This window comes from Larimichthys crocea, chromosome XIII (assembly GCF_000972845.2).
Source record: "Larimichthys crocea isolate SSNF chromosome XIII, L_crocea_2.0, whole genome shotgun sequence".
NCBI lineage: Eukaryota > Metazoa > Chordata > Actinopteri > Sciaenidae > Larimichthys > Larimichthys crocea.
In genome coordinates this window covers 26,401,515-26,428,441 of record NC_040023.1, presented here as the reverse complement: position 1 = coordinate 26,428,441, position 26,927 = coordinate 26,401,515, and the positions used below count along the sequence as shown (strand labels likewise).

The following is a 26,927-nucleotide window of genomic DNA, read 5'->3' as shown; positions in this document are numbered from 1 at the left end:
ATAATCATAATAATACAGCATGTGCACTCTGATTGTACCTTTCCCAGAATAGTGTTGAGTGGCTCCTCTTCCTCTCCGTAACCTGGTGCCTCCATTTTCCACTGCTTGATTGTTTTGTCGTCACCAACCTGTTACCAACAGCATCCCAAGACATCAAACAGAAGCTGTGTTAGAGGTCAGCTAATAAAGAAAGAAGCAGAAAACTCTTCTCAGATGTTGAAAGGCAGCAGTCACCGTAAAGAAGGACGTCCCACAATAGCGGACAACCATTCCCCGAACGAAACCTTCATGTGCTTGGAGTGTGCGGACACATTCGTGTTTGGTCAGATTCCACACTTTCACCTAAGGATAAAATAAAACATGACGTCAGTGACAAGAACAAGAGTGGCACACTTATATAGTGCACAATGTCACCGCCCCAAAGGTGTGACAAACAACACTATTAGCTGATAGTTACCTCCCCGTCACAGGAGCCTGAGAGCAAGGTGGAGAGGCTCGTGGTGTGCTTGGCCATGCAGTTCACCCCATCCCGGTGTCCATCCAGAGAGGCCAGGAAAGGCTTGGCAAACACCCTCTCGAGCTTGGTGGCATTCAGAGCCCGGGTGTACTCCCTGCTCACCTCGAACGGATGAAGTGCTGGGTCATAGTTTCTAGGGACTGAGAACAGAGAGAGATCACACATTGATGAGCTGGGAGGAAAGTTCAATCGCAGAGATGTTGATACTGAAGTGCAGATGATATGAAGTGTTGGAGCCAGATATGTGATATTTAATGACATAAACTTAATTGTCATCTTGTGGATACTCTGCTGTAGCTCTTCATACACATTTATGTGTCTCATACAACCTGAGTCCATTCTGATGTTACATTTACATTACATTTAGCTGGCGCTTTTATCCAGGGAGCAATCTGGGGTTCAGTATCTTGCCCAAGGACACTTTGACATGCAGACTGGACCACCGATCATCTGATCAGTGGAGGACCCGCTCTACCTCAGCACCAAACCAAAAGGTCACCCCCATCAAGCCCCACTGGCTACCTGTTGCAGCCCGCATTCAATTCAAATCACTGATGCTGACTACAAAGTTGTCTCTGGTTCTGCACCTACCTAGTTGAACACCCTTATACAGACATATGTAACCTCACGACGCCTGGCTGTGCCACCTGTTCGTTCAAGGTATTTCAAACTTCTCTCGTGTGTTGTTCCCAGTTGGTGGAACGCATTACCAGTTTGTACCAGATCAGGGACGTCCCTCTCTACCTTTAAAAAACTCCAGCTCTTCAGAGAGGACCTCCTCTCCAACACTACCAACAACTGGACATGATACATCAATCCATTTAAGACTTGTCACAGCACTCACACCTTCTGACCATATTGTACCCTGACTGTTCCCTCCTCTGACTCCATGCAAACCTACAGGAGCTGCACGCATGCTGAAGGTTCATTCACAGCTTTACACAGGTGCTACTGCTGCAGCTGTGAGTCACACAAACACATGTTTGAAACGCATTTTATTATTACGCCATGTACTTTATATACAAGCTCGCAGACAGCGTGGACTTCCTCTAACATAACTTCAGTCTGACTGCTTTGCTGTGTGAACCAGGCTAGCACGCAGCTAGCACGCCGTGTTTCTGACTCACCGCGCTGAATGTCATGCTTGGTCTCCCGAACATAATCATCCGGGTTCCTCGACAGCACTTTAACTTTCATTTGGCGGCAGTGTGACAACAGACGCGCGCTTATTAAAATGTATTTATATTTTAAGACAAACGAGGAAAAACATGAGCGAGCCCTGGCCCCATGTGTTGACGAAGAAGAGATTCACGGGACACCGCGTTGCATTGTGGGATGTCCAGTCCTCCTGGTTGCGTCAGTCGCACGCGTGAAGCTACAGAGTTTAACCGGAAGTACAAACGAAGGTCAACAAGAGACTTGACAGATAAACGAGAGGAGGAGGAAGACGTAAGTTGACTTGGATAAAAAATGAGAAAAATGCGAAAAATACACAGACTCACGTGTAAAGTCATTCAGATAAAACGAATAAAAACAAACACGCGAAGGATAAAACATGTTAATATGAAACATGTAGTACATTTCAAGTGGGGTAACAAAAAAAGAACAGAGTAGAAGAATAAGGTTTAAAATGTACACAAATTCAGATGTCACATTCACCTCTGCACCTTTCACTAACCTTTGTGTTGCTACCAGCGTTTAATACTATAAATATATTTATAATGAGCTTACTTTCCTGAATCGTCCGTCTAAAAACTGTTTTATTTTGAAGGTTAGAGCCGGAAGTATCTCTCTTAACTCTGACAGCTTGACCTTTACCTAATACTAGCAGCAAGGTCGAGCAGTGGCGTTGCTGCTTGACATTTCTGGATAACGCTGCAACAGCCATGAAGTGTCACCGCATGCCTGAAACGTGGTTCAGCTCAGTCAGAGAGTTAGGAAGTTTCCAGAAGGTCGCACTGTCTTCATACCACATTTAAACTGCGCAGCAGTGTCAATGAGTGTGTGTTCTTTAAATCAGACCTCAGCATTACCTTACCTGACGCTGTAAACGCGGCTAGCTGACAGGAGTTAGCTAATATTAGTAGTAAACATGAGCTCGGCTCCAAACAACGGCGCCGTTAACGTGGCAGACACGGGGCTGTCCACAAAACCCGTCTCTGCTGTCTCGATAGCCGGACACGCCAAGCAGGTCTTCAGCCATGTGAGGATAGAGAACCTGGTCGCGGGACTGAGTGGAGGTGTGGTGTCAACATTAGTGCTTCACCCGCTGGATCTGGTCAAAATCAGGTTTGCAGGTAGAGTATGACGTCATATTTAAATGATTGATAATTGTCATTTGTAATAGAACAGTGAGGAGCTCTGTGAAGTGTGGACATCTTGTTTCTTGACATTGAATGGAAACACGTGTTCAGAAATCTGATCATCTGATCATTTAGTGTTTGTTGATGTTTAATGTTACATTGGGCTGACATAACAAAGGTATTTAATGTCCTTTCAATGCAGTAAGTGATGGATTGGACTTCAGGCCAAAGTACAGTGGCATATTACACTGTATGAAGAGTGTGTGGCTGCAGGAGGGACTCAGAGGACTCTATCAAGGAGTGACACCCAATGTCTGGGGTGCTGGAGCGTCTTGGGGTCTCTACTTCTTGTTGTACGTAAGCTATAAGCTGCATGGTGATGTTTTTCATCAGTTGTTTCCTTTTTTTTTTTAACAACAGGTCTTCTTCTCTTACAGCTACAATGCAATCAAAGGGTACGCAAAGGAGGGTCGCCAAACTGACCTAAGTGCCACAGAGCACCTGGTGTCGGCAGCCGGAGCAGGTTAGTGCTACATGCAACTGAACACTGCCGGCCTGCTGACACACTCACATAATCAGCACATGGTCAACAACGACATCCAGTTAGTACTGCTCCGAGCTGGCCTTAACAGACACGAGGCTGATGAAAGCTGGTTCCTGTTGTAGTCTCACATGGTCACATGGATCTGTTTCCTGCTGGCCGAATGAAGTTAGGGGCAAAAAAATTTAGCTTCTGTAATTAGGAACATCTGACTGGTACTGTGTACTCTGAACAACTTTTGCCTCCAAAATAAATTAGAAATATTCTATAGGCGCTCCTTTTGTTATAGAGCTTGTTCCTGTGCATGCAATTGACATAAACAGAAGTCAAGAGTTGCTTTGTGATGTGACACGTTATCTTCATAAAATATAATATTTAGTGATCTAATGTGAGTCAGTACTATAGCAGCCTGTATTTATTTAAAAGGGGCAAATTGGCGTCATGGATTCATGACATTAAAGGGTTAGTTCAGTTATTCTGAAGCGGCGTGGTTGTCATCCATAATCTATCAATGCTTGCTGTGCAAGGTGTAGCCTTTTGTTGATGTCCACATCCACAGCAGTGCTTAGCTCCAATGCTGCTCCACCTGTCTGCAAGCTGGACACGTGCTGACTGTTAACTGTAGGTAACACGCTGACTACAGTTAAGTACCTCATACAGCCCCACTTCAAATAAGCTGAATTAGCCCTTTAATGTGAAAATGTGACTGCATTCTCACAATGTTGTGCACACAAAATGCACTGTTAATAATATTAAAACACTGAAGGAGCTGACTGTGTGTGTGTGTGTGTGTGTGTGTGTGTGTGTGTGTGTGTTAACAATCGTGTGTATCTAGTCAGAGAGTATATTAGGCAAATGTTGTCAGCCTCAGGTTAACACTGCATACTTGTCCTCACCTAGGCATCTTAACTCTCACCTTAACCAACCCAATCTGGGTGACCAAGACCCGACTGGTGCTGCAGTACAACACTGACCCGACCAGTAAGCAGTACAAGGGGATGATAGACGCTCTGGTCAAGATCTATCGCTATGAGGGAGTGTCTGGACTATACAAGGTTAGACGTCAGTGGTTCTTTGTACTTTAATGTAGTTCATGGGATGGTTAAGCTGTTCTGTACAGGATTTACTGCAACAAAAGTTGTCCTGTATGTCAAGAGGCTGGAAAGAGGTTTTGCACTGGTTCATGAGTCACCACTAGAGGGCATTGCCAGCCTATATTAGCTGTAGTAGAGGCCATGAATAATGATAAAGTCCAGAGTATTTAAGCTGCAGGATTTTAGCTTCTTGGCTAAATGAGAATTTTATTACCCTACCCCAAGTGTCTGATCAAATCTGATTTAAAGAATTTTACATATGCACACAGCTACAGAGTCAGAACAGTGTTGTGGGCTTTGTCTTTTCTAGATCATGCCTCTTATGCATATATTAGCGCGTCATTAAAGATTGTCTAACAAAGCATGTTCTTCAAAGGGTTACGTTCCTGGTCTGTTTGGAACATCTCACGGAGCGCTGCAGTTCATGGCCTACGAAGAGCTCAAGAGAGACTACAACAAGTACAAGAAAGTGCCTTCAGATGCAAAGCTGGTGAGTCATTAACTCCGTGAGCCACAAGCAGTCTGGAAACATGGTCAGCGATGAATAAAACTCAGACATACAGCTTGTAAATGTTCATTTTAATAAGACGGAGGCCACAGTTGATAACTAGCAGTTAAAGAAGTGACTCATCACTTTTCCTACTCTGCTCCCTTCTCCCTCTGTCTCTCTCCATCTGTGTAAACAGAATGCGTTGGAATATATCACAATGGCGGCTTTATCCAAAATATTCGCTGTGGCCACAACATATCCATATCAGGTTGTGCGAGCACGCCTGCAAGACCAGCACAACAAATACAGTGGAGTTATGGATGTCATCAGGCGGACATGGAGGTATGACACTGATCCCCTCACAAAGAACATGTCATCCTGGTCCCACTTTCTAAATTTGCTGTTAAGAAAAAAAATAATGTTATAATAATGTTTTTGTCCTTTCTCTGCAGAAACGAAGGTGCCATTGGTTTCTACAAAGGCATCATCCCCAATGTGATTCGTGTCACTCCCGCCTGCTGCATCACCTTTCTAGTTTATGAGAATGTGTCTCGCTTCCTGGGACAAAATAAATGAGGCCTAAAAGCACGGCATGGACAGCTGCAAGGACTCTGAGCTCACGCTGACACTGTGGTGTCATTCAGAGAGAAAAGCATCAGACTGAAGCCGAACTCTCTGCGCAGCGGCCGTGCAAACGTGCTGATGTGAGGAGCCTTCACTTGCACAGAAAATGACTGAGGTTGACAAACTGAGAAATGGAATCAACAGTGGATTCTTATTTTTTTAACACAAACTCTATTTTAGTGAAAAGTGATGGTGAATTACGTGCACAGTCTGTTTTTTTAAAATGATGAGTAAATCAGCATTCCACGCTCATGTCCAAGGAGGCTGATAAATGTTTTATCAAACCTCTGTTTACATTTGATCTTTTCTTGTGACAGAAAGGGATACAGGCTGAAATATGAAAAGCTGAGCTCAGGTTTCCAGTTGTGTGTATGTGTAATATTAGTTTGTCTTTTAAATTATTTCTTTATATAAACACACAGCAGCAATAGAGATGATTTTTGTTCCGGACACACACACACACACATCAGTTTATACTTTTGTTCAGATTATCTTCCTGGCAACAAACTGCAACATGCATTGTCAATGTTTGATATGTATATAAATATATTAAATGTATTACTTTTGTGCCTACATTGAATTGTTTGCATGCTCAAAAAGCAGTCACAGTTCAGGTTCAGTTCTTTAAAAAAAAGATGGCTTTATTAACAGTAAGAATGAATATAAACAGGTCACATGAGTACATAGTTTAAATATCGTCAGTGTCTTGTCACAATGTCTGTTAAATGGTACCTGTATACCAACAGCACCCATAGGAAGTACAGCTACAGTACAAAGTTAATTCCTGGTAGACAGAATGACAGTATTCTTGTTTATAGGCCTGTCGACTAGTATAGTATTTAAACAAAACATAAAAACATTCAAGTTAGCATCAGTGATGCTGTGACCCCCTCAGCAAACCGTACCTGATCATTTTGGAGGGCAGGATAACATACTGTTGTACTAACGACTGGTCCCTCCCTTACATGTAACATGTTTTTATTTTTTTATTTGGGCAGCTCCTCAATGATAATTCTGGATACTGAATTCCACCCTGTAGATGCGTCACCTCTGGGATAGTCGGCACAGGTCCCAACCCACACGGCCACATCCACCAACCCTGCTTTCACACCCTCACACAGCCCTTCAACTGGGGAGACAAAATGAGAAGACAGTGCAAATGAATTTCTGGGAACACCCAAACTGTCTCCAGAGACAGAAATTGTTAATTGTTTTGTTTTCTGACACGGTGAAGAACTTTCCAAACCCTAATTGGAGGAGTGTAATTTCACCACTGACGTTAAATAACCACTTGAAAGAAAAGGGAAATATGCTTATTCGCTCTCTTGCTGAGATGAGAAGAGAAGATTGACTAGTAATGTCAGTCTAGTGTTTTGACCGTCTTCTAAATGAACTAAACAAACAGTTGGCCTTTAGAGAAAATGTTAGTTTTCCATAACTAACCAGCCAGGCTAGTTGTTTCCCCCTGTTTCCAGTCTTTGTGCTAAGCTAAGCAAACCAGCTGCTGGCTACAGTTCATCCATCTAACATCCAGCTCTTGCCAAGAGAGTGAACACGCATATTCCCCAAAATGTAGAAATGTCGCTTTAGCCTATAGTTTCATCTAGCACAGGAGAAGACATTGTTGGTTCAGGTTTATTGTACAACAAGGTCAATGGCTTGAGTCATACCTGAGGATGTTCTGTGGATGTTGATGGTTGAGTTGAGCTCAGGACTTCCTTGGTCTAAGTAGATGATGGACTCTATGGGCAGGGGTCCTGTGCATTCTGCTCCATTAAAGGTGAAGTACCACCTCTGGCAGCATGCATTCTTACACTTGAGTCTAAGGGAACCACTGAAGAGGACTCTGACGGCGCTGTCTGTACGCAGCTTGGTGAAAGTACAGTCCTGCAACACAGCACAGAGAACTTTTATGTTAATGTTTCTGTAGACTGAAGAAAATGGCTCCAACAGACACCCTCATTCCTCAGAAACATGCTGTATCGAGATACTTACAGCTACTTTACCCAGGTCGATCCCATAATTCAGAGAGTTCCAGGCACACTGTTTGTAGTTGGGCCTCCAGGGCTCTTCAAAAATCTCATTAATACACTCGCCTTTCTCACCCTTCAGCCCGTCACGACCAGGGATGCCCGGTGTTCCCGGGATGCCATTGGTTCCAGGATTACCTTCTCTGCCAGGGGTGCCTGCCGGTCCCTGCATGCAAGTGCCATACTAGAAAATTTGAAGAAGAAGAGAGCATGTAGACATGAAGGCTGACAATGAAAAGAAGCCAACAACATCTGCACAGCCTATTGTTATCTAACTTCCTGTTTCAAATTTTCTTTATCCTCCCTTGGAGGTAACTTCCTGTTTGGGTTGCATGCAACACAAACACCTGAATGCTGCCATTCATCCAACCATCACACACAAGAAGCCAAATTATACCTCATTAACCGGTCATATAAACAAACCCAGTGCCATGGGGCTGAAATGAGTGCAAAAACAAATGTGGTCCAAACCAAGGCAAAGCAACAGAACCAGCACGCCACAAAGCCATGAAGCAAGTGAATGACAGAGCATGTGTTAATGAGGAACTAAAGGTTTGGTAATGGCCTAAATTAGTAGGCGTCTGTCCCTGCTTCTCTCGGTGTGATTCATTGTCCAGCTGAATCTCCTGCTATGTTTAAACAGATGCCGCATCTTACTCAAGCTTGACTCAAGCACACACAGACACACACAGAGACAAGGGAGCTTGCCAAAACGGCTCTACCACATACAGAGATAGACACAATTAAGATCCAAGATAGCTTTGCCTAACATGTTCTTCAAAGAGACAATTTGAGCAGCAGATTACAGTGTGTAGGTTAGCTGTCGAAGCTTTTTTTAGTTGGAGTTGGATTTTAAATTTTGGTTATGCGATGTGCAAGTGTCTTCCTTTCAGTCAGGACAGACACAAACTGACACGTAGAAGAGCGTCCTCGCCCTTAAGAAAACACCAGTGCCAAAAGGATTAAGGTCTGGTTTTGTTGGGTCATTGCTGCCCTTTTGCTCTGCATGCAGCTGTGGAGCATTTATAGGGGCACATGGCCAGAAGGCATTAGGTCAGAAAAAGAAAAAGAAAAAGAAAAAAGATCCCCAGGCCAGAGAGGAGAACAAAGAGGTTTTACTCCAGCTTTAACATGTGTCTGGACTTGAGTCCCCGGGGTAAAGTCAAAAAAATCTATTTCAGATGATACGAATCAGGAAAAATGCGTAAATGTAGGGAGAATTACAATATTCTGATGCCAGCTGCTGCAAAACAGATGTTTGAGAGTCTGTTCTAGTCATTAAGTGGCTATACTGGAGCAACCTGGAGATAATAGGACTGACATCATCTCTCTAGGAAACTGAGAAGGCTGTGATAAAACCAGTAGATTGTGGGTTGGTATATATATATATAGCTATAATAGATCTGGAATCTGTCCTCACGGGGGAAAAAAAGGACAAAATGTCTAAGAACCTTGCTAATAAGGTGGCAAAATGTGGAAATGTGCCCGTTTGGTTGATATTCAGCTAAGGAAATATGTCAGTGTTTTATTAAGGGTTGGATTTTTGGAGAAATTTCAAAGCAGACTAATGAATGGAACCTCTGTCCACTGTCTGCTGTCTCTATAGCGGTGCTGCCTGCATACTGAATATTAGTAGCACACAGTATATGACTGTAACTGAAGCATAAAGGCTGCATTTGCTGAGGAATCAGTAGTATTTCATGCATTAGTCAACACCGAAGCAAGGGCTGAAGCTCTCCTGGAGCATGCACTGCGTGGGTAATAATGCTCAGCTTTGAGACTTTTTCATTTCAGAGGCTCTGGAGAGGATGCAAAATAGGATTTTCATGATTACCAAATAAGTAGATCTTCCTTCTTCAGAGTGTCTAGTGCAGTTGGGCTTTTCTGCATCATTTCCAGTGCACTAGATACAGATGGTAACATAAAATGCTATTCATTACTTCTGCTGTGGTCTCAATTGTGGAATATGACTTTAAAGGGATAATAAGCGCAACCGCTCGAACTCTGTGGTTCTCAGAGTGGGGTATGCAGACTTGTAGGAGTCCCCGAGGGAGGTCCACACAGTCCCAGGAAAATAAACACCAGTTTCACTTTCATTTGACTCCCCAAGAGATTAAAGAGAGAAATGTGTGTCCACTTTGTTCCTTCTCCTCCACCCACAGCAGAGGTTATGCAATTCTTTACAAAGAGTCTAAGACAGGAGGGCTGATGGAGAATATATCAGATATTTTATCACACATTATCAGAATTAAGATATCAATCACAAATTGTTACCCAAATCCAACAGATGTATAACCTTATAACCTTTTAAGCTACTAAAGCAGTCAGATTGATAACAAAGAGAGACAGACAGGCAGCATGAGCCTGACCCCAACTTCCTGTTAGGGGATTTCTTTCTGTCCACTCAGTCTGCTGGAAAGCAGCCAGACCTGGACTCATAGAGAACCAGCTGACCACACAAAAGCTATAGAACAGTGTTTTCCCATCTGCTGCTGGGACCAGGTACTTTTGGAGCCTGTTTTGCCAAAGTGGTGACCACACACTGACTGCACTGTAAGCCTACATATGGATGAATCAGCATATTACTTTACTCCCTTTTTTTTTTTTTTTGGGAAACCAGTCGTTTAAAGATACTTTTGAGAAAACAGCAATGCATTGCGCAAGAACAAAAAATCCAAGGATGAGAACATGCGCATGTTAATATAGATGCGTTCAAAAATATAACAAAGCGCGAAGTCATTTGAATGCATGAATTATATTTTCATATTTAGTGCTTATTTTGTTATAAGAAGCCGCAAACTCTGTCCTAAACGCACAAATCTCTCCTGAAATGCCACAGATTTACTTTTTTTTTTTTTTTTTTTTTTATGATCATAGCGGCTACATGATCATCTCCGCTAACTCTCTCTTACCTTTTCATGGTCAGGATCCTTTCGGTATCCTCTATTTCTCACCTTTTCCACGCCATAAAGAGGTAAAGCCAAGCAGACAAGAAGCAGCAGGCGGGCAACGAGTGGAGACATCATTCAATAGACAACTGTGCGCTCCTTCTGACAGAGATCTGTGGCGACAGTTTGACTCCAACTCCAGCCAGTTTTAGTCCAGAGGAGGGCAGGACGAGGAGGAAAGGAGCCAGTCAACATGTAGAGAAACGGACTGAAGGAAAAAAAAACATCCCTGTGATGTTCGTATGTGCAGCTGTGTGCAACAGACTGAGTTAATAAGCATTCTTTTATTCCAGGTTTGTGTGTGCGAATATATCAGTGGTGTTAAAGTAAAAGTAAAATTCAATTCAATTTATTCAATTATATTTTTATTAAAATTAAATTGGATTGATACAAAATTCAACTGACAAGATAGGCTACATTAAAAAAAAACACAGTAAAAAACGTGGTTCACAAAAGTATAGAGCATTTCATAGACTAAACTAAGTCTAGGTTCATTATAAGAAAGACCCTCGTCCACATGTCAGAGTAAGAATATACATGTACAACACAAGTAGGATTCCCTTTTAATTAGTGTTATTGGAATTGTCCTGTGACTCCCAAATATAAAAGGTAAAGACAGTAGACAGTACAGCATGACAGATTTTCAAATAATTCACAGAAGGTGCGCTGGAAGTACTTAAAAAGAAATATATGGTCTGTGACCCATATGTTATAAATAAGCCCTGAAAAAAGCCCCAAATTCTCTCTTTTTGCATTCGTTTATGACTATTTGTTCTTAAGAATTAGCGGTCTGTGCTTCTAATGACAAATAGTGCAAAGCCTGTTTGATATGTTGCCTCAATCTGACTCAAAATCATGTTAAGTTATGCTGAGAACACGGGTAGACGTCACACATGCAAAACATCTGGAGGTTCTTTGAGATTCTTTGAAGATGAAGAGCTACTTAAAGGAAAGGCACGTTCTTGTAGAAAACTATAAAGCTTTATCCAGATCCACAGGACACTTTTTTGAAGACACCTCTGCACCATAAGTGTTTGTGCAACAGAAACTCAAAGAAAGAAAATCAAAAATTCAACATTGTGTAAAAATCAGCTATATCAAGTTTAAGAGTATGCCTTTTTTTTTCAAAAGGAGCAATAAAGTAGCACACTGTGTGTTTTACAACATGAGGTTTGAAGAGAAACCATCTTTCCAGGAAGGACAACAAGACATTCAAAAAATAGTTTACCACAGGAAGAATGTTTGGCAATATAGTGACCTTTCTTAACGTAACACTCAGTGTCGTGACTAGTCCAGTGAAAGACTTCATTTCTGAAAAATAGAATATTTACATAAATATTGCATTTCTTTACTGGTATGCATTCTGTCATAGAGCTACCAATCTACAAAACAGAAGACCTAAAGTTTTTAATGCATGCTATAAAAAATGAATGACCATTGGTAGACGGATAGGTGGAAAACAGCTGTGCTGCTGCAACATTCAGGTATGAGGCCAGAAACTCAGTAAAGCTCAAAGACACAGCTGTCACCGTAACTAAAACAATCCAACTCTGTTCCTCTCTCTGCTGAAACGCACACATTCTGAACACACTACGTCTGAAATACTCAAGGTATTGGACAATTTGCTGGAGATGAACATTCACTGACTACAATGTAGCTGATACAATCATAATGTGACGTATGAAGCTTATATGACATATAACATGGATGGGTTTGAAACGGATACATGAATGAGTGGTTTCAAGGATGGATGGATGGATGGACGCACAGATAAATTTTGGGTTCAGATGTCTCAGCAGCTGCTGTCCTTTGTGTCCTTGCTCTCCTCAGGCACCCGGTGCACCAGCTGGTGGGTGGAGTCTTGGATGCTGCTGCTGTGTGATAGGTTTAAAGCTGGATGCTGCTGTCCACTGGGGACCTGCCTGACCTCTGACAGCTCGCTCCTGGGAGTCATCCTAAACCAGCCAGGACACAACATGGATTCATGATGGTGATTACTTGTACAGATATAGTTCCATATAACAGAGAAACGAGCCTCTTAAAGGACCAGTGTGCAGGATTTAGTGACATCTGGTGGTGTAGTTTCTAATTGCAACCCTCTTGCCTCACCCTCTCCTTCCTATTGTGAAGGAGAAACTATGGTAGCCATGAATTGTACGCCTATTTAGAACCGTTCATTCTGGGCTACTGTAGAAACATGGTTCTTCAACTCTATGGAAGAGGTGTCTATAAATGTAATTCTTATTTTCAGGTGATTATACACTGATGAAACATAGATATAGATATTAATATTTCTCCTCCTAAATCTGACACACTGGACCTTTAAACAGAGCTGAGGTGCACCACAAATGTCCATTATATCAATATGTAAATTCTGCTTGCATCACACTGTTACCTCTGTTCTTTTCACAAGCATAAATAATGAAACATTTAACAGTTCTGGCTATTCCACATCTGTCTCACTCACCTCCCATCAGGGACTCTGAGTATGCTCCCTGAGTGGCTGCTGATCTTACTGGAGCTCCCGCCTTTGCTACGTCTTTCTCCCACCTCCCTCTCCCTCTCCCTCTCCCCCCTCCGGGAGTTTCGGCTGGAGGTGCCCCTGTCCAGGTGCTCCCTGGCTGAGGCCTCAGACAGAGAACCTTGCATATGGGGCTCATGGTTGCCCAGCACAGAGGTTCCTTGATTGGTTATTGTGGCGGCGGTGGAGGGATTGGTGGGTGCGGCGCCAGTGCTCGTGCCCATGGACTTGGAGATGACCTTTAGCTTGTGGGAGCTCGGCTTGTAGTGCTTCTTCTTGTGCTGGACGCGGCTGTTGTGCTTGAGGAAGAACTCGCAGGACTCCTGCAGCACTCTGCGGCTCTCACTGATCGGACTGTGGGTCAGAGAACAGGAGAGTCACACTAGATATACATTTCTCACGGAAACTAAATTTGAACATGTGACAGGACAAAAGATGTGGTCTCACTCTCTCTTGCGGGTTCTGTTGAAGAAGTAGGCCCACTCAGAGCAGGTCTTTTTGCTGCTGACCCAGAACACTGCAGATATTCCAACCACCAGCGTCATTAAATACTTCACGAGAAACAGGGAGAGGTCAGGGCGGTCGAGCTCTGTTGTCTGAAACCAAACCAATTTAGACTTGAGACAGAATCATGGTTTTGAAGTTTTAGCCTCAGATAATAACATTTCATGAATAACTGAGCAAGCTGTGTTTCTCTTTTACATTGTCCTTCTTACAGGTTTTCTTTAACTTTTCCTGTCTTATGAGTAAAAGTTGTTTTGAGTAAAAATGGGCCGCCATCCAAAATTTGAAATACATACAAATATTCAATATTCTGTTGTTTACGTGATCTCTATACTGAATTGTGTGCATTTGGTCTATGTATAAGCTCTGTGAGCTTCCTTTTACCTTGAAAAAAGCCAGGCCTTTATTAAAACATCTGTCAAAATATTTAAATTTAGTTGCTTCAAATTTCACACTGGATACTTTTACACTCTTTTACTCACACATGTAGTGGCCCATTTAAGAATTGGCCAGACTGTTATTTCATTTTTAAAGTAATTAGGTGTGTGTGTTGCTAAGGAAATTGTGCTCTTTTTTTATGGCACAGCCAGTCTATCTGGATCAGATGGCGCTCACAAAGACTCTTTAAATGTGGCGTTTCCATTCCATACTGTTCTCTCAGTTAAAAACCATAATTACCTCTTAAGAGCCATTTTGGTGTAGTTAAAGGATGAACTGAATTTTTCAATGATGTGATCAGAGTGAGTCTTGAGGTTAATGTGAATAACACAGGTGTGTGTGTGCTAATATGACTGACATAATGCAGAGACGACGTTGTGGTTTTAGTCAACCGTGACAGGCTGCAGACCTTCAATCAGCAGCGACAAAGTGGACATAACTAACAGAGAGAATGAGTTGGAAAGCCTTTTTTTAATGTTCCCTTAACGTATTCGGAAACCACAGCTACCTTGGCGGAGCAGGGGATGCTGTACTCTTGACAATGGTCGTTGATCCAGGTATTCTCCCAGGTGGTGCGGTGGCTCTGTTCGTAGGTGTAGCAGGCTAAGAGGGTGACCAGCGGGACCAGGTAGAGGCCGCTGAAGACGCCGATGCGGATCATGAACTTCTTCAGCTTCTCCTGGTTGCGCTCGTCGTGCTGGATGACCTGCCGGACGTTGTTGAGAGAAACGATGCCCGCCAGGATGAGGAAGAGGCCGACGATGACGCCCACACACAGAGGAGCCAGAACAAAGTAGCGCAGGGCGTCCAGGTCGTACAGCCCCACAAAGCAAACTCCACTGATGTTGTCCCCTTCAACCTTGTTCAGGGCCAGCAGCATAACGGTTAACGCCCCGGGGATCCCCCATGCAGCAGAGTGGAACCACACCTACAGAGAGAGGCCACAGTGATCAATATTTTCAACGGCATTCACTATATTTCTTTTGATTTTTTATCTATATTCTCTACTAACAATTGACCGTACCGCTTTCTTCTCTATGGCCTCACAGCTCCACTTGGGTCCAGCTGCCAAGAACCAGGTGATGGTAAGTATTACCCACCAGACTATACCGGCAATGGAGAAGAAGTAGAGCAGCATGAAAAGCAGAGTGCAGCCTTTACTCTGAGAACCCAGCACCACTGTATCCACACCGGTAGGATGAGACGCTTTGGTACAGGCTGCATTGTTCCCCAGCAGGAAACCAATGAAGTATATGAGCGAGACAAAGCTGTAGCAGACGGCGTAGAAGATTATGGGGCGCTCTGGGTAGCGGAAACGCTTGACGTCGATGAGAAAAGTCAGGAAGGTGAAGAGCGTGGCGCCCAAGCAGATGATGGAGCACACGCCGATGAAGCTCTTGGCAAATTCAATGTCGTGGGGTTTGAAGTACATGTTGGAGCAAGGGGGAGCACAGTCCTGGGCACCCAGGAATGATGATCCATGACCTGGCTTGGTCTTCAGCTGCAGTGGACACCAGAAGCCAAGGTCCCTCTTGGATGATGAAGAGGTCATTGGGGTGGTTACAGGAGTTGCAGAACCATCAGGAAAGCCACATGGGTCCAATCTAGTGGGAAAAAACAAAAAAAACAAAAATCTTTTAACGTACTGATCAAGAACTTCTGGTGTTGCTCTTGTGGATTCTCTGCTATTGTGGTGTTCTTACTTGTCACACTGTAGCTCAGGAGGCCAGGTGACACCAAAGACCTGTATATCCTTCTCGCAGTCAGACAGAACGCTCTGGCACTGCTCTCTGCATGGACGGATCACCTTGTTCTCCTCGGTGCATGCTGGGATAAAGGCTTGGCACAGGAAGTGGTGGACGTCTGGAGAGCAGCGCAGGCTCGCCAGCGGCATGAATGGCTGGGGGCGGAGAGAAAAGTTACGTTGTATTGACTTTGTCTTTGTTTATGTGAAAAACTTGAACTTTCTCCGTATATTCTATCTGTGGAAATGTTTTATATTGACATTGACACTCTTGAAGAAATCTGATAACTTCAGACAGACAACAGAAGTTGATACCTTTAAATATGAAACCCTACAGCAGGCAAAATGTAGCATTTTGACTTTTTCCCCCAAACAAGATGATTAACAGAGTAGCAAAACCAGCAAAAGACATTCACACTACTTAAAATGATATAACAGCAATAGAAAAGAAGTCAGATTATGGCTGACCTGGTTAGAATAACACCTGGACATATATAAATGGTCCACAAAGTAAACTTTGCAATATTTTAACGGGTCACAAATCAAACAAGGGTGAGGACCACTGCTGTCCATAAAGTATTAACTTCATTTTGTTGATCCTCCGTGTTCTATAGTGCCACACAAAGGGGCCCATTCACTGGCTGGGGACCATATTCTTCCGTTTCAACACACTGGTCAGGGGCTTGAGGTCTGAGAAGTAGGGGGCTGTGGTAGAGGTGGCAGGAAATGAGTGTATGGATGTTTGGAAATACACAATGACAAGCCAGGAAGGCTGGAATGCACAGAGCTGTTGATAGGTTAGACTGCTGATGATGCCACAGCATTAGAGTGTCTACAGCACAATATACACGGCTTACACTGGAGACAGCTTCATACCACTTAAACAAGTCCAGATCGTGTCTATGCTGATGTTTGTAAATCCTTGGATTTTAAGTAAGAGTACACTTGTTAGTAAGTTATTTTATTGTTGCCTCTAAATTGCTTAAATTACCCAGAATACTTTGTTCACACAACTACCCTGAAGCCATGTGGATGTTTTGTTTGAACCTTTGTTAACCAACATTGACAGATAGACTTCTGTCAGTCTATAGTGCTAATATTTGTACACATAACACAAACATACGCTCAAACACAGAACACTATTCAATGTTTCCTCCCCTCTTTTTTCCCTGAAATCTAGTCTGGCAGTAGGCTCACGTCTCTGGGGCCTGGGCTTGCCCCCTCTGACAGTAAGCGTCCTTGTTTCTCTCCTGTGGAGGTCCCAGACTCCGTCTCAGTGAGCTGCCCATTACTCAACAATCTGACCTTTATTTGCTTTGCAGCAGAGTTACTGTAAAAACTGCCCTCATTTCAGAAAGTTTCAAACGGGATCAGCGGTACAAGTCAAGCTGATTTGCTCTTAGAGGCAAAAGCCTCTGCAGAGAATTTCAGAGCAAAGTAGTTCAAGGATTAGAAAAAATTAAAAATCATGTTTCAAACTTCCTCTCAAACTTTTAAGACCCTCAAGTGTTTTCTGTCCGTTACAGTTTGTCAGTTAGTCTTTCCTTTCTCTTTGTATTCCAACACTTTAAACTCTTCTATTTAAAAAGCTGGCAAACACTGGCGGAATCTGGGAGCAAGGGCGGAAAAAGGTTAGCCCTCCTCCGGAAAATCCGACTGATAGGCCAGACTGAGCCCATACCAAAGCAGAAGTTTGATTACAGCGTCAGGTTTTTGTAATAAATCACTGCGCACTTTCAAAGAGGGAGCAATGTATGATATGTAATGTTGACTGTAAGCCAGAGAGTCACCTGGGAGACAAGACTTTGGAGGAAAGATTGTGTACAGGGGAGAAATGAGTGAGTGATTAACAGAGAGAGAATACTCATTGTGGTATGCAGGGTAGGCTTTGTGTGAGGCTGGGTGTGTCCCTCCCCTTCCTCCAGAAATCAAAGGCCCCTCACAACAAAGTCGATGAAGTTGCCCGTGGCCAACTTCGCTGTGTGAAATAAAAAGCCTGTACCTGCTAGCCTGCTACCTTTGCCAGATGCCACACAAAAGACTCCTTCAACAGATCACTGTTCATGCTCCGCACTATGACACCAAATGTGTGTAACCTAAACCCGGCCTTCAGGAATGCCAGGACAGTGTTCAAAGCTGAGGAGAGACACAAGACAACACTTGGTCTAAAGGCATGTTTAGAAAAACAAAGCTGGTGACTCAAGTCACATTGGGCAAGATTTTTTACAGAGACAAATGTCGATCAGCCTGGATTCAAGAAGAAATCTAAATTTTCCTCACATTCAATATAAGGAAACACAAATTATAATGATACTGTGCATGATGTGCATATATTTACACTTTTTTTAAAGAGGTTAAACACGTAAAAATGCACACGTCACATTGGTTGTGAACCACTTGCACTTTAGGATGCCATTTAACATTTAAGAGGATCCATCATGTTTGTAGTCCACTTGGAAAGTGGAAGCTAGCAACCAAGGCTACCTAGCCTACTAACTAGCAAGCTAATTTAAGCAGCATTATATAGAACACTATAGGACGTTTGGTCTGGTATAGGAGGTCTAACTTAACTTCTTTCTTTTTGGTGATTACAAAAAAAACCCCACCAAAGATATGAAGTATATACTAATTTCTTAGAAAAATAAAGAACAAAGGGAGAGGTACTACTGCTATAAAAAGCGTCTTATCAAACAAATGCTCTTTTCTTTTTAGGGTCATTCAATTGTGAGACAACTTCTCCGAATGCAGAGTGCTAAACAACTTCCAGACCTGAGTATGTAACCCCCCTCCACTGGAACCTAATCTACTTCTTCCAAACAAATTCCCCACTCACTTTTAAATGTGGGTTGTACTTTGGTTTTTAAAATCAATTATTTTTGACAGCTGAAATTCAAAGCGTTTCATAGTTAACCTGTTGACAATAATACAGTTGAACAGTTTATGTACTGGATAGCGATCTATGACAATCAGACATGATTTGTGGACAAACTGTGGCTGATAAGAGTGTGTGCCTGTTGATGACCATTGCGAAATGGTAATTATGGTTCACTCAATATGCGCCTCTGAAGGCTGACAGATACTGACATTTCTAGACTGGGGCCACTAACAGCACTAATAACAGCACTAATCCTAGCAATTATTTTGAGATGATGTTCATCATCTTCAAATGTGACTTGAATTCTAATTTTTATTTACAAGGAGAGGAAGCTTTTTGATCACAGGCCAATATAATTACAGCTCTCCATGGAAACCAAGACTAATGAGATTCTTTAAGGTAGGTCAGCTGCTGTGAACGTCAGTGTGTTCCAGCTCATCGTTGAAGCTCAGTACACGTGTTGGGAACATTAGGACCTCCACTAGAATTTCAAATTAGGTTGTGTGGGTGTGAACAATGTTTGGCTGAACACCAAACATTGTTCACACCCACAGCATGAGTGTGTATTGACTGGGCGGCCCAATGACACAGTTAAAAGACAGGAATAAATCAGTACGAGGTTCTGCCTTTAAATGATTAATTACTTCAATTTAAATAGAATAGAAAACAATATATAACATATATGTAAATTATAACTATATATCCTACTGTTTGATGAGTCTGCATTTGCAATCAATGAGACTGATCGGCTAATATTACATCAACAAACTGATGTACCTCCATCTGACTGGCTGCAATATCCTGGTCGTAGTGCTCCATCATGTTGGGAAAGAAGGTCATGTTATAGGGCATCCCTAGGCACCGATGCACATGGATGGGCTCGCAGGTAAACAGGCTGTGGGCACTGCAGCTTTCTACCCACATCAGTGCCAGGCACGCCCACAGTGGTCCTGGCATCAGCATGGCCACAGCTGATTGGGAGTGAGTGTGTGTGAGTCTATGTTTTTTTGTATCAGCTAAGAACAGGTTTCTTTCTGCCTCCGTGAGAAGAGATCTTGGCCCAGATGATGAATTCCCCTGGCTCACACTGTCATCTGCATTTCACTTCTCCTGGGGTCATCTCAGGGGAGCTGATGGGCACTGCGGCAGGTCAGATTTTCCCATCACTGGTCAGCATGTGGCTCTGGGTGACAGATAGGAATCCTTCATCCCTGAAAAGAGTCCATACTGAAATGGGTTTATAACACAGCTGTGAAATGACTAAAACTACATAGAGACCCACATTTTTTGAGGACTGGATATGTCTGTATTTACAACAGAACTGCAGAGCAGAAACCACCTGAAGCCCTATCATCAGATCATACACCCTCTCATCGTGCTTTCCTCTAGAGTCACATTAAGCTAAGCAAATTCAAATAAACTAAGCATTTATCTGGGAACCCATACAGCCCCCTTGAGGTCCTCAGGCTCAAGCACGAGAAACACTCAGTAAACATCAGTAAAATGGAATTTAAAGGACCCAAATCCAGTCAATCCCAGTGCAGACTTGAAGAGCATGCATTAACATGGGGTGGGGAATGCTAAAGGATCCAGGCTGATTCAGGAGAATGAGTCTGAGCTTGTTGATGCACATTAAACTTCACATTAAAGCAGTCACACTTCCACACACACACACACACACACACACACACACACACACTCGCAAGGGTAACTAAGACTCTTGAAGGCCTGACAGAATGTAACACTTCCCCTGTGGACACAAAAGCAAAGTATCAGTAGGTTTAAGTTTCAAAAGGTTCATACAGGACTAGTTTTGGATATTAGCTCTGGTTATAGCCAGTATACTAACACATGCATGCGTGTATTATAATGAAAAGTATGTGAGGTTTTTTAATATGAATACATGCTATTATAAGAAGTTTATATGGGCGCTCTGACCATTATCATACGCTGATATGATCACTTATGGTGAGAGTTTACCTAATATTACCACAGCACTGTTTATATTCGCAGTAAGCACCTTCAGCACTGTTCATACAGTGCACACACTTTCAGGTTAGCATATGAGCAACGATTAAACACACAATAAAAGTTAGCAGAGCAATTATTTGACACGTATCACCAACACCGCCACCTCAATGTACAATGTAGACGACTTAGTAAAAACACAATAAATACGTTTTGGCACGTTTTTTATAACTTAATGCTTAACTTAACTTTAATGAGGTGTCAGTAAACCCTCAGGAAAGTGTTTTTTTCCCCCGTAAATTAGACGCCGAATGCGGCCAAACAGAACAGTAAACATCCCTGCCTCGGTCGCTGCCATGGGACGGGGGCCCGAAACAACTTTGGTACAGGAAACTATAGAAAAACTAAACAGGGTTTTGAAAAAAACGAAACATAAACACTTACCCCCGACTGACCAGGAGTTCACGTAACAGCTGACTACATAGACACTCGTTGGAGGAATTCTTTGGGGGATTCAGTAGCGTGTTTCCTGCGACGAGCTCCGGCAGAGTCCCTCCGTGTTTTCTGCTCCGTCTGCCGTGAAGCGGAGCTGCCTTCACGGGCGGTTGGACATGCTGAGATTGTATTATGAAGCGATGTGAACACTCGATGTATACGTTTGTGTAACCATAAAACACCATGCCATGTGAAAAAACTATAATGTGTATTTATAAATCCAATTTATATAAAAAATAAATAAATAAAAAGACATATATCCCTTTTATTTGTGTTTTTGGCGTCTTTCGCCCTTTTACACACGGTTGAATGGTGTTAAGATTCTTAACTCACTCACTTTCTTTAGCTCATATACACATGGAAGAAAAACAACATTTGAAAATAATTTCTGTTATTTGAACGCATCGACAGAAGTACTACTGGGGAAGTACTAGGACACTTGAACGCAACATGTGTGCAGCTGAATTTATGGGACATTCCCAGGCCGCATATCAGAAAAACTGCAGGGATTTATGAATCTAAAATATGCCGCAACACTTTGATCTCAGCCTTTATTAAAGACAGTCAACTTGTATATTAATCTAGACACTATTTGCCGTTTCTTCCCTGTATATCAACAGGAGGTGTTGTCGCTTTTTTCATGGAAAGATGAAGACAGTGAGGATGCTCGTGTAGTTTTACCACATGCCGCTAGATGGAAGTCACAGATTTATCAATTTAGGTCAAAAAGGATTAAAATCCTGTGATGCCTTCAGGCTGATACAGCAATATATGACGTGAAAATAGAAATAACTTAGTCATAACAGACTGCTTCTCACATATTAATGTCTCTATTATCCAGGAAATATAAAAACTGTAATGTGCATAAAGATATCAACAATGAATGAACAAAAATGAATAGCAAAAATCATTATAGGCTTTATTTTCCAGTATCAGTTAGTGAATAGTGGAGCAGCATGGCGTTAAATCACACTTTCAGACTATTCCTTGTTTTTCTGCACACCCCCTGGAGATCCTCCGAGGACCCCTGCTGTCCCAGCAGGCCTCTCTTTTACTGTACGTAGTAAACATACAGGCGTTCATTCACCGTGTCGCGTCACAATTATCCACCTGGTGGCGCTGTACCCCCTCTGTGTCCTCATTCATGTGACCGCCGTGGAGAGGCGGGGTTATACTCGAACAATTTAGGTGCTACAGTGAATCCAACAAAGTGTCCGTGATAACTGAGCGCGGCGCATCTGCCCTCCGTTGCGCTCTCATTTCCTAACCGCCGCGGATGTACAAGAGAGCAACCTCGGACATCAAATGACAGTTGTAACGGAGGCGGGACGGGACTGAATCCTAACACATTCATATGAGGTGCGTAAGCTTTTTTGGACATATTAACACAGGAGAGAACTGGACACAGTCAATTCCTGCAAAGCAGTAAGGTGCTCTGACCGATTGTCTCCGTGCGGTGCGCCCTGCGATGGATGCAACAGGATCGTTGTGCTCGTGCGGAGGAGGTTGTTCTCCGTCCCCATAGTTTGTGGACCGAGGCGCTGGCCTGTTGCTAGGAAACCCTTTGACAGCTGGGAGCTTTTGGAAAGTGACAGTTAATGCACTAATGGTGTCTGCTTATCTGGCAACCCAAACCTTTCCCCCCTTATCCCCAATTTTAATTCCAATGCTGTTCATGGGGAGACCCTTAATTACCTTTTGTGCGTAAAAGACAACATCTGCACTGTGGTTGTGTTCAGTCAGGAGATTACAGTGTTTTGCGGGGGAACTATGGCCTACTTGTTGTGATGTTCAGATCCTAAATATATCCACCTTCCGGATATGTTTAATGTTTTATGAGGCCAAAATGATGGGAACTCATTAGGTCTCAATTAGAGGGTATGAGCTATGTTGTCATTTGCAATCAGAACTTAATAAGCAACCTATATGGAGAACATTTCTAGAGACAAACAGAGGGAGATGGAATATTAGCCCTGACTGCCACTCCTGATGTGGTTTCCAAGTACATTTGCTGAATTTTTCATCCTTTGTATTAAAAACCACACCATTAAAAAGCTTCTGTAGGTAAAGCTATGAAATGTGCAGTGCCTGTTTTGGGGGTTGGGTTAAGTGACCACAGGATGCTGCTCCTTCTCCCCCTCACATCAGTCTGTAGCAGTTGCCTGTGGCCATGCATCTGAAGGTCACTCATACACAGATCGATAACTAGATCTCGCTGGAGACTACACTGAAGAGCAGCCAGTAGTACACTCAGCCCTGCGTACACTTAAGGTGAACCACATACATAGACAGGCTAAACAGCCATATGAGAGGACCTGGGGTGACTTACTGTACTGTGAGTGAGTAGTATTTCAATCAGAGTATCCAGAGGAGCTTGGATTTCAGAGTGCATCTGTGCTGACCTCTGTTTCCCTCTTGTGCTGCTAGGTATTATTTTGCAGGAGACAGGGAGGGATATCATATTCAGGTGTGTAGCACATTATGTCAAGGTTGTAGCTACACCGGAGGGACTTGGTGTAATTTGGACTCACAGCTTGTTTTGAGAAGCGCTGAGCTTGTTTATTCCCTTCTCTGAAGTCTATATCTGCCTATAGCTGCCGTAACCACTGTTCAAAACACGAAAAGGCCTCGAAAGTAGAATTAAGAATTTGTCAAAGTCAAGACCAGTGTGGGTGAGAGATGGGAGAAGTCAGCTTTAGGCTTGATGTGCGCTTGCTTCCCTTCACACTTTGCTCAGGAGGTTGTCACAGTGTGGCTAGGTCAAGTGGATGGACTGAGTAAAGCTGACGTGCTGCTCTGTCCTATCAGGCTGATGTATGTCCCCAGTGAGGAGACTACAGTCCTCAGGAGCCACATAGCACCTCCCCTCCACCTCCACCATCATCACCTCTTCCTTTGTCTAGGGGCATGCCTTCTGAACCCAGCCTCAGGTAAGTGGCCTGCTTCGTTCATACATACTGTACATGTACATGCATGCTAAAAGCTCATGGCGCAAACATAAAAACCTATATGCACCTATATGCACAGAGAATTGTACATAGGCAGGCTGCACTGGCTTTCTGTTCTTATCCAGCTTATTGTTTCGCTGTAGGCTAGTGGAAATTAGACATGGATAATCCCACTTAGAGGGGCTGTACATTCTATATTTTTGTTATGGCTGCAAATGCTGTGGAAAAATCAAAACCAACAACATGTTTCTCTATACTGTCAAACCTGTCTGTAGCTGTCATCTTCAAAGCCTTTAAATTCATTCTTTATAACCACAACACTTTCTGCTGATGGCAATCTTTAAAAAAATGTGACAAGAAATATAAATTAATTAAAAAAAAAAGATTACATAACTTCTGAAAAACAGCTGGGCGTGGTAGTTTTAGACAAACTTTACTGAAACGGAGGTAAATTGTGGAGACTGTGTTCAGCTGTGCAAGTGAGTATTTACAGCCGCAGGATGGTGAACGTGGGATTGACTCAGAATAAATGACCTGTCACTCAGTTTAATGGCATGGCTTCTTTATGAGATCTTTGGTGCAGAGGAAAAAGATATATCAGGCTTTTGGGTGCACAGGAGACACTTGCTATCAGAGTCAACTCACCGTTGGTTTTGGTATTTTCATGGGATTTCTTGACCTTTTTTAGGAAAATATAGAATATTGCCTGACTTAAATCTGTCTGCCCACCTTCCCCTTTGTAAAATATAATCTTTAAAGCCACCATTTACTTTGGTTTCCCTTCCCAGTGGCATTATAAAAAGACACTGTGGCAGACAGCAACACTCGCTGCTGAAAGATGCTGCAAAACTGCACTATTATAGTTCAAGGTCAGTTTTTTGGAGATGGAGTCCTATTCAGCCTGTAAAAACATTGATATTGGTGTTCTGTGGCTCTGAATCCTTTGTGGGAAAAAAAACAAAACTTCAGATGACATCGTCTTGGTTTGAGCTTGGACACCACATTTTTTTAACTGCAAGCCTGTGGTACAAACTGGAGGCATGAAGTTTGAAAGATGTGGGCAAGGAGAGTTCAGCAAAAATATACTTTTGGCTGCATTGTGGGGAAACAATCTCGGGCTCTGCTGCTTCAATTTTGACCATTCTTTAAAAAATAATAAGCAATTTTATGAAAGTGCAGTTGTGAATCAGTGAAGTAGCTGAAATATAAGACACAGCACAGTCTATAGCTTTAAACAGTTGGAAGTTATGACATTTCAGCTTTATATTTTCATTTATTCATTATCATCAAGGGCTTCAAAGGCTTCCATCTCTCCTCAAATCCCCCATACTACTCCGACTCCGAGTCCTATAATTTCCCTTCCCTCTCATCCAGCACAACAATTTTGTCCTTTTCTCCCCTGGCTCTTCCCTCCAGCAGAGTACCAACTACCAAACAAACAGCCTGACTCATCATTCATCCTACCTCTGGCCAGTAGCGCGCACACGCATCCACCCACGCACACACCCATTATTTCCTCTGTCTTACACCCCATCACCATGAAGGTGACAGAGCAAGCCTCCTGGCAGACAGCAACATTTAGAGTGACTGCTGCAACTGTAAGTGGACAGAGATGGATTTGGATGAACAGGGTGGTGTGCTGATGATGGATGGGTACAAGTGGAGAGGGACAGAATATGGGTTGGAAAGCAGGGGATATTTGGTGCTACATGGATCCACAGCCGTCCATCAGTCAGCCAGTCAGCCACAATCTTTCAGTCTGTTTGTCTCCTCTGCCATACAGAATCTGACTCGAGAACTGTGAATGTACTGATGGGCAGAATATGTCTTATGTGTGGGGACATAATGGAAATGTCATCCTTGGCAAAGCATGGGATTTAATTTAATTTAATTCTTGATATCTAATATGATAAAAAAGGAAATGACATTATTGACATTTATTTTAGTAATTCATCGTGTACACAGCATTGGATTAACCTTTTACTACCTGCTGTTTTCTCCACAAGATGCTAACACTATGTACAAATTCAACATACTGCTAATGCTATGAGTCCACAGCCAGCAGCTCTATTAGGCGAGCAGGCAACATGCCAACAATGACAATGCTAATGTTGACATTTAGCAAATATGACCATGTTTACCTAAGATTAACGTGTTAGTGGGATAACATTTGCTAATTAGCACTTAACTTAAGAAAAGGCATGACCAAATCCAAATTAACATTCATAACAACAGCGATCCTCTGGACATCATGGCTATTTGTACAAAAATCCAATGGCAACTCATCCAGTAATTGCTGAGATATTTCAGTCTGACTGACCTATGTTTCCATCCCTAGAGACACGGTGCTATAAATAATGTTGTCCTGCTTGTCAAAGAAGTCTAGCCATTAAAACTTCAAAATTGAATAGTGTAAAAAGAGTGTAAAAGCAAAATTACTCTCCCCGAAAGGGGTGTATGTGTTAAAGGGTTCAATTATAATAGTAGTAGTAGTTGTAATAACGTTAGTCATAGTACCAGCTGTAGTAGTGATAATAGTGCCAATAGTAGCAAAGTCTCATTACACAAGTACTTTGTCTCATCTCCTAGTCTACCTTCAGCTTAACAACATATTTTCTGTGTGTGTGTGTGTGTGTGTGTGTGTGTGTGTAGCAGTCGGGAGATGCTGACAGGACAGAGGCTCTGTCAGTCAAAGTCCCACCAGGACTTGGTCCTCTCTGCCCTCAACCAGCAGAGGAAGGATGGCTTGCTGTGTGACGTCACCCTAGTCGCCGGTGAGCAGAAGTTCCACGCCCACAAAGCCGTCCTGGCAGCGTGCAGCGATTACTTCAGGGTGAGTCCTGGACCATAGTGTATGGTATGGTATATGAAAATATATCTGTGTTTA

The 26,927-nt window shown here is 42.8% G+C and overlaps 5 protein-coding genes across 13 annotated transcripts in view; 2 read left to right on the top strand and 3 right to left on the bottom strand.

Moving 5' to 3' along the window:
* dcaf13 (ddb1 and cul4 associated factor 13) overlaps window positions 1–1,886 on the bottom strand; it is a 12,001-nt gene extending 10,115 nt beyond the window's left edge. The window contains exons 1-4 of the mRNA XM_027287270.1: window positions 1,645–1,886; window positions 458–657; window positions 235–342; window positions 39–128 (exon numbers count right to left, since the gene is read on the bottom strand). Coding sequence (XP_027143071.1) covers window positions 39–128; window positions 235–342; window positions 458–657; window positions 1,645–1,714 — 468 coding nt within the window. The 5' untranslated portion in view covers window positions 1,715–1,886. The remainder of the gene's footprint in view (window positions 1–38; window positions 129–234; window positions 343–457; window positions 658–1,644) is intronic.
* A 430-nt stretch (window positions 1,887–2,316) lies between these two features.
* LOC104923774 (mitochondrial folate transporter/carrier) lies at window positions 2,317–6,142 on the top strand. The gene is made up of 7 exons (XM_010736959.3): window positions 2,317–2,814; window positions 3,023–3,173; window positions 3,258–3,343; window positions 4,262–4,416; window positions 4,832–4,945; window positions 5,142–5,287; window positions 5,398–6,142. Exons 1-7 carry the CDS (start codon window positions 2,610–2,612, stop codon window positions 5,519–5,521), a joined length of 981 nt encoding a protein of 326 aa, XP_010735261.2. The 5' UTR covers window positions 2,317–2,609; the 3' UTR covers window positions 5,522–6,142.
* Window positions 6,143–6,185: 43 nt separating this feature from the next.
* LOC104923773 (collagen triple helix repeat-containing protein 1) lies at window positions 6,186–10,726 on the bottom strand. Of its 4 annotated transcripts, none has more exons than XM_010736956.3 (5): window positions 10,512–10,726; window positions 9,434–9,502; window positions 7,565–7,783; window positions 7,240–7,456; window positions 6,186–6,698 (listed from the first exon to the last, which is right to left on the bottom strand). In XM_010736956.3, the coding sequence occupies exons 1-5, from the start codon at window positions 10,623–10,625 to the stop codon at window positions 6,556–6,558; spliced, it is 762 nt and encodes a 253-aa protein (XP_010735258.1). In that variant the 5' UTR covers window positions 10,626–10,726; the 3' UTR covers window positions 6,186–6,555. The 4 variants fall into 4 exon arrangements, with proteins under 4 accessions (XP_010735258.1, XP_019112074.1, XP_010735260.1 ...); XM_019256529.2 differs by having other exon boundaries at window positions 10,554–10,725; XM_010736958.3 differs by lacking the exon at window positions 9,434–9,502 and having other exon boundaries at window positions 10,554–10,723.
* A 415-nt stretch (window positions 10,727–11,141) lies between these two features.
* Window positions 11,142–21,198, bottom strand: fzd6 (frizzled class receptor 6). Of its 2 annotated transcripts, none has more exons than XM_019256606.2 (8): window positions 21,042–21,198; window positions 19,407–19,856; window positions 15,714–15,910; window positions 15,035–15,614; window positions 14,519–14,938; window positions 13,516–13,664; window positions 13,015–13,422; window positions 11,142–12,502 (listed from the first exon to the last, which is right to left on the bottom strand). In XM_019256606.2, the coding sequence occupies exons 2-8, from the start codon at window positions 19,590–19,592 to the stop codon at window positions 12,340–12,342; spliced, it is 2,103 nt and encodes a 700-aa protein (XP_019112151.1). In that variant the 5' UTR covers window positions 19,593–19,856; window positions 21,042–21,198; the 3' UTR covers window positions 11,142–12,339. The 2 variants fall into 2 exon arrangements, with proteins under 2 accessions (XP_019112151.1, XP_010735268.2); XM_010736966.3 differs by having other exon boundaries at window positions 19,407–19,840.
* An 817-nt stretch (window positions 21,199–22,015) lies between these two features.
* klhl32 (kelch-like family member 32) overlaps window positions 22,016–26,927 on the top strand; it is a 30,466-nt gene continuing 25,554 nt past the window's right edge. For 2 of the 5 annotated variants that reach the window (XM_010736952.3, XM_027287080.1), the window contains exons 1-3: window positions 22,016–22,451; window positions 23,901–24,022; window positions 26,693–26,873. In XM_010736952.3, the coding sequence (XP_010735254.1) occupies window positions 24,000–24,022; window positions 26,693–26,873 (204 nt within the window). In that variant the 5' untranslated portion in view covers window positions 22,016–22,451; window positions 23,901–23,999. Of the gene's footprint in view, window positions 22,452–23,829; window positions 24,023–26,692; window positions 26,874–26,927 lie in introns of all 5 variants that reach the window. The other 3 variants (XM_019256522.2, XM_027287078.1, XM_027287079.1) reach the window with 3 other exon arrangements.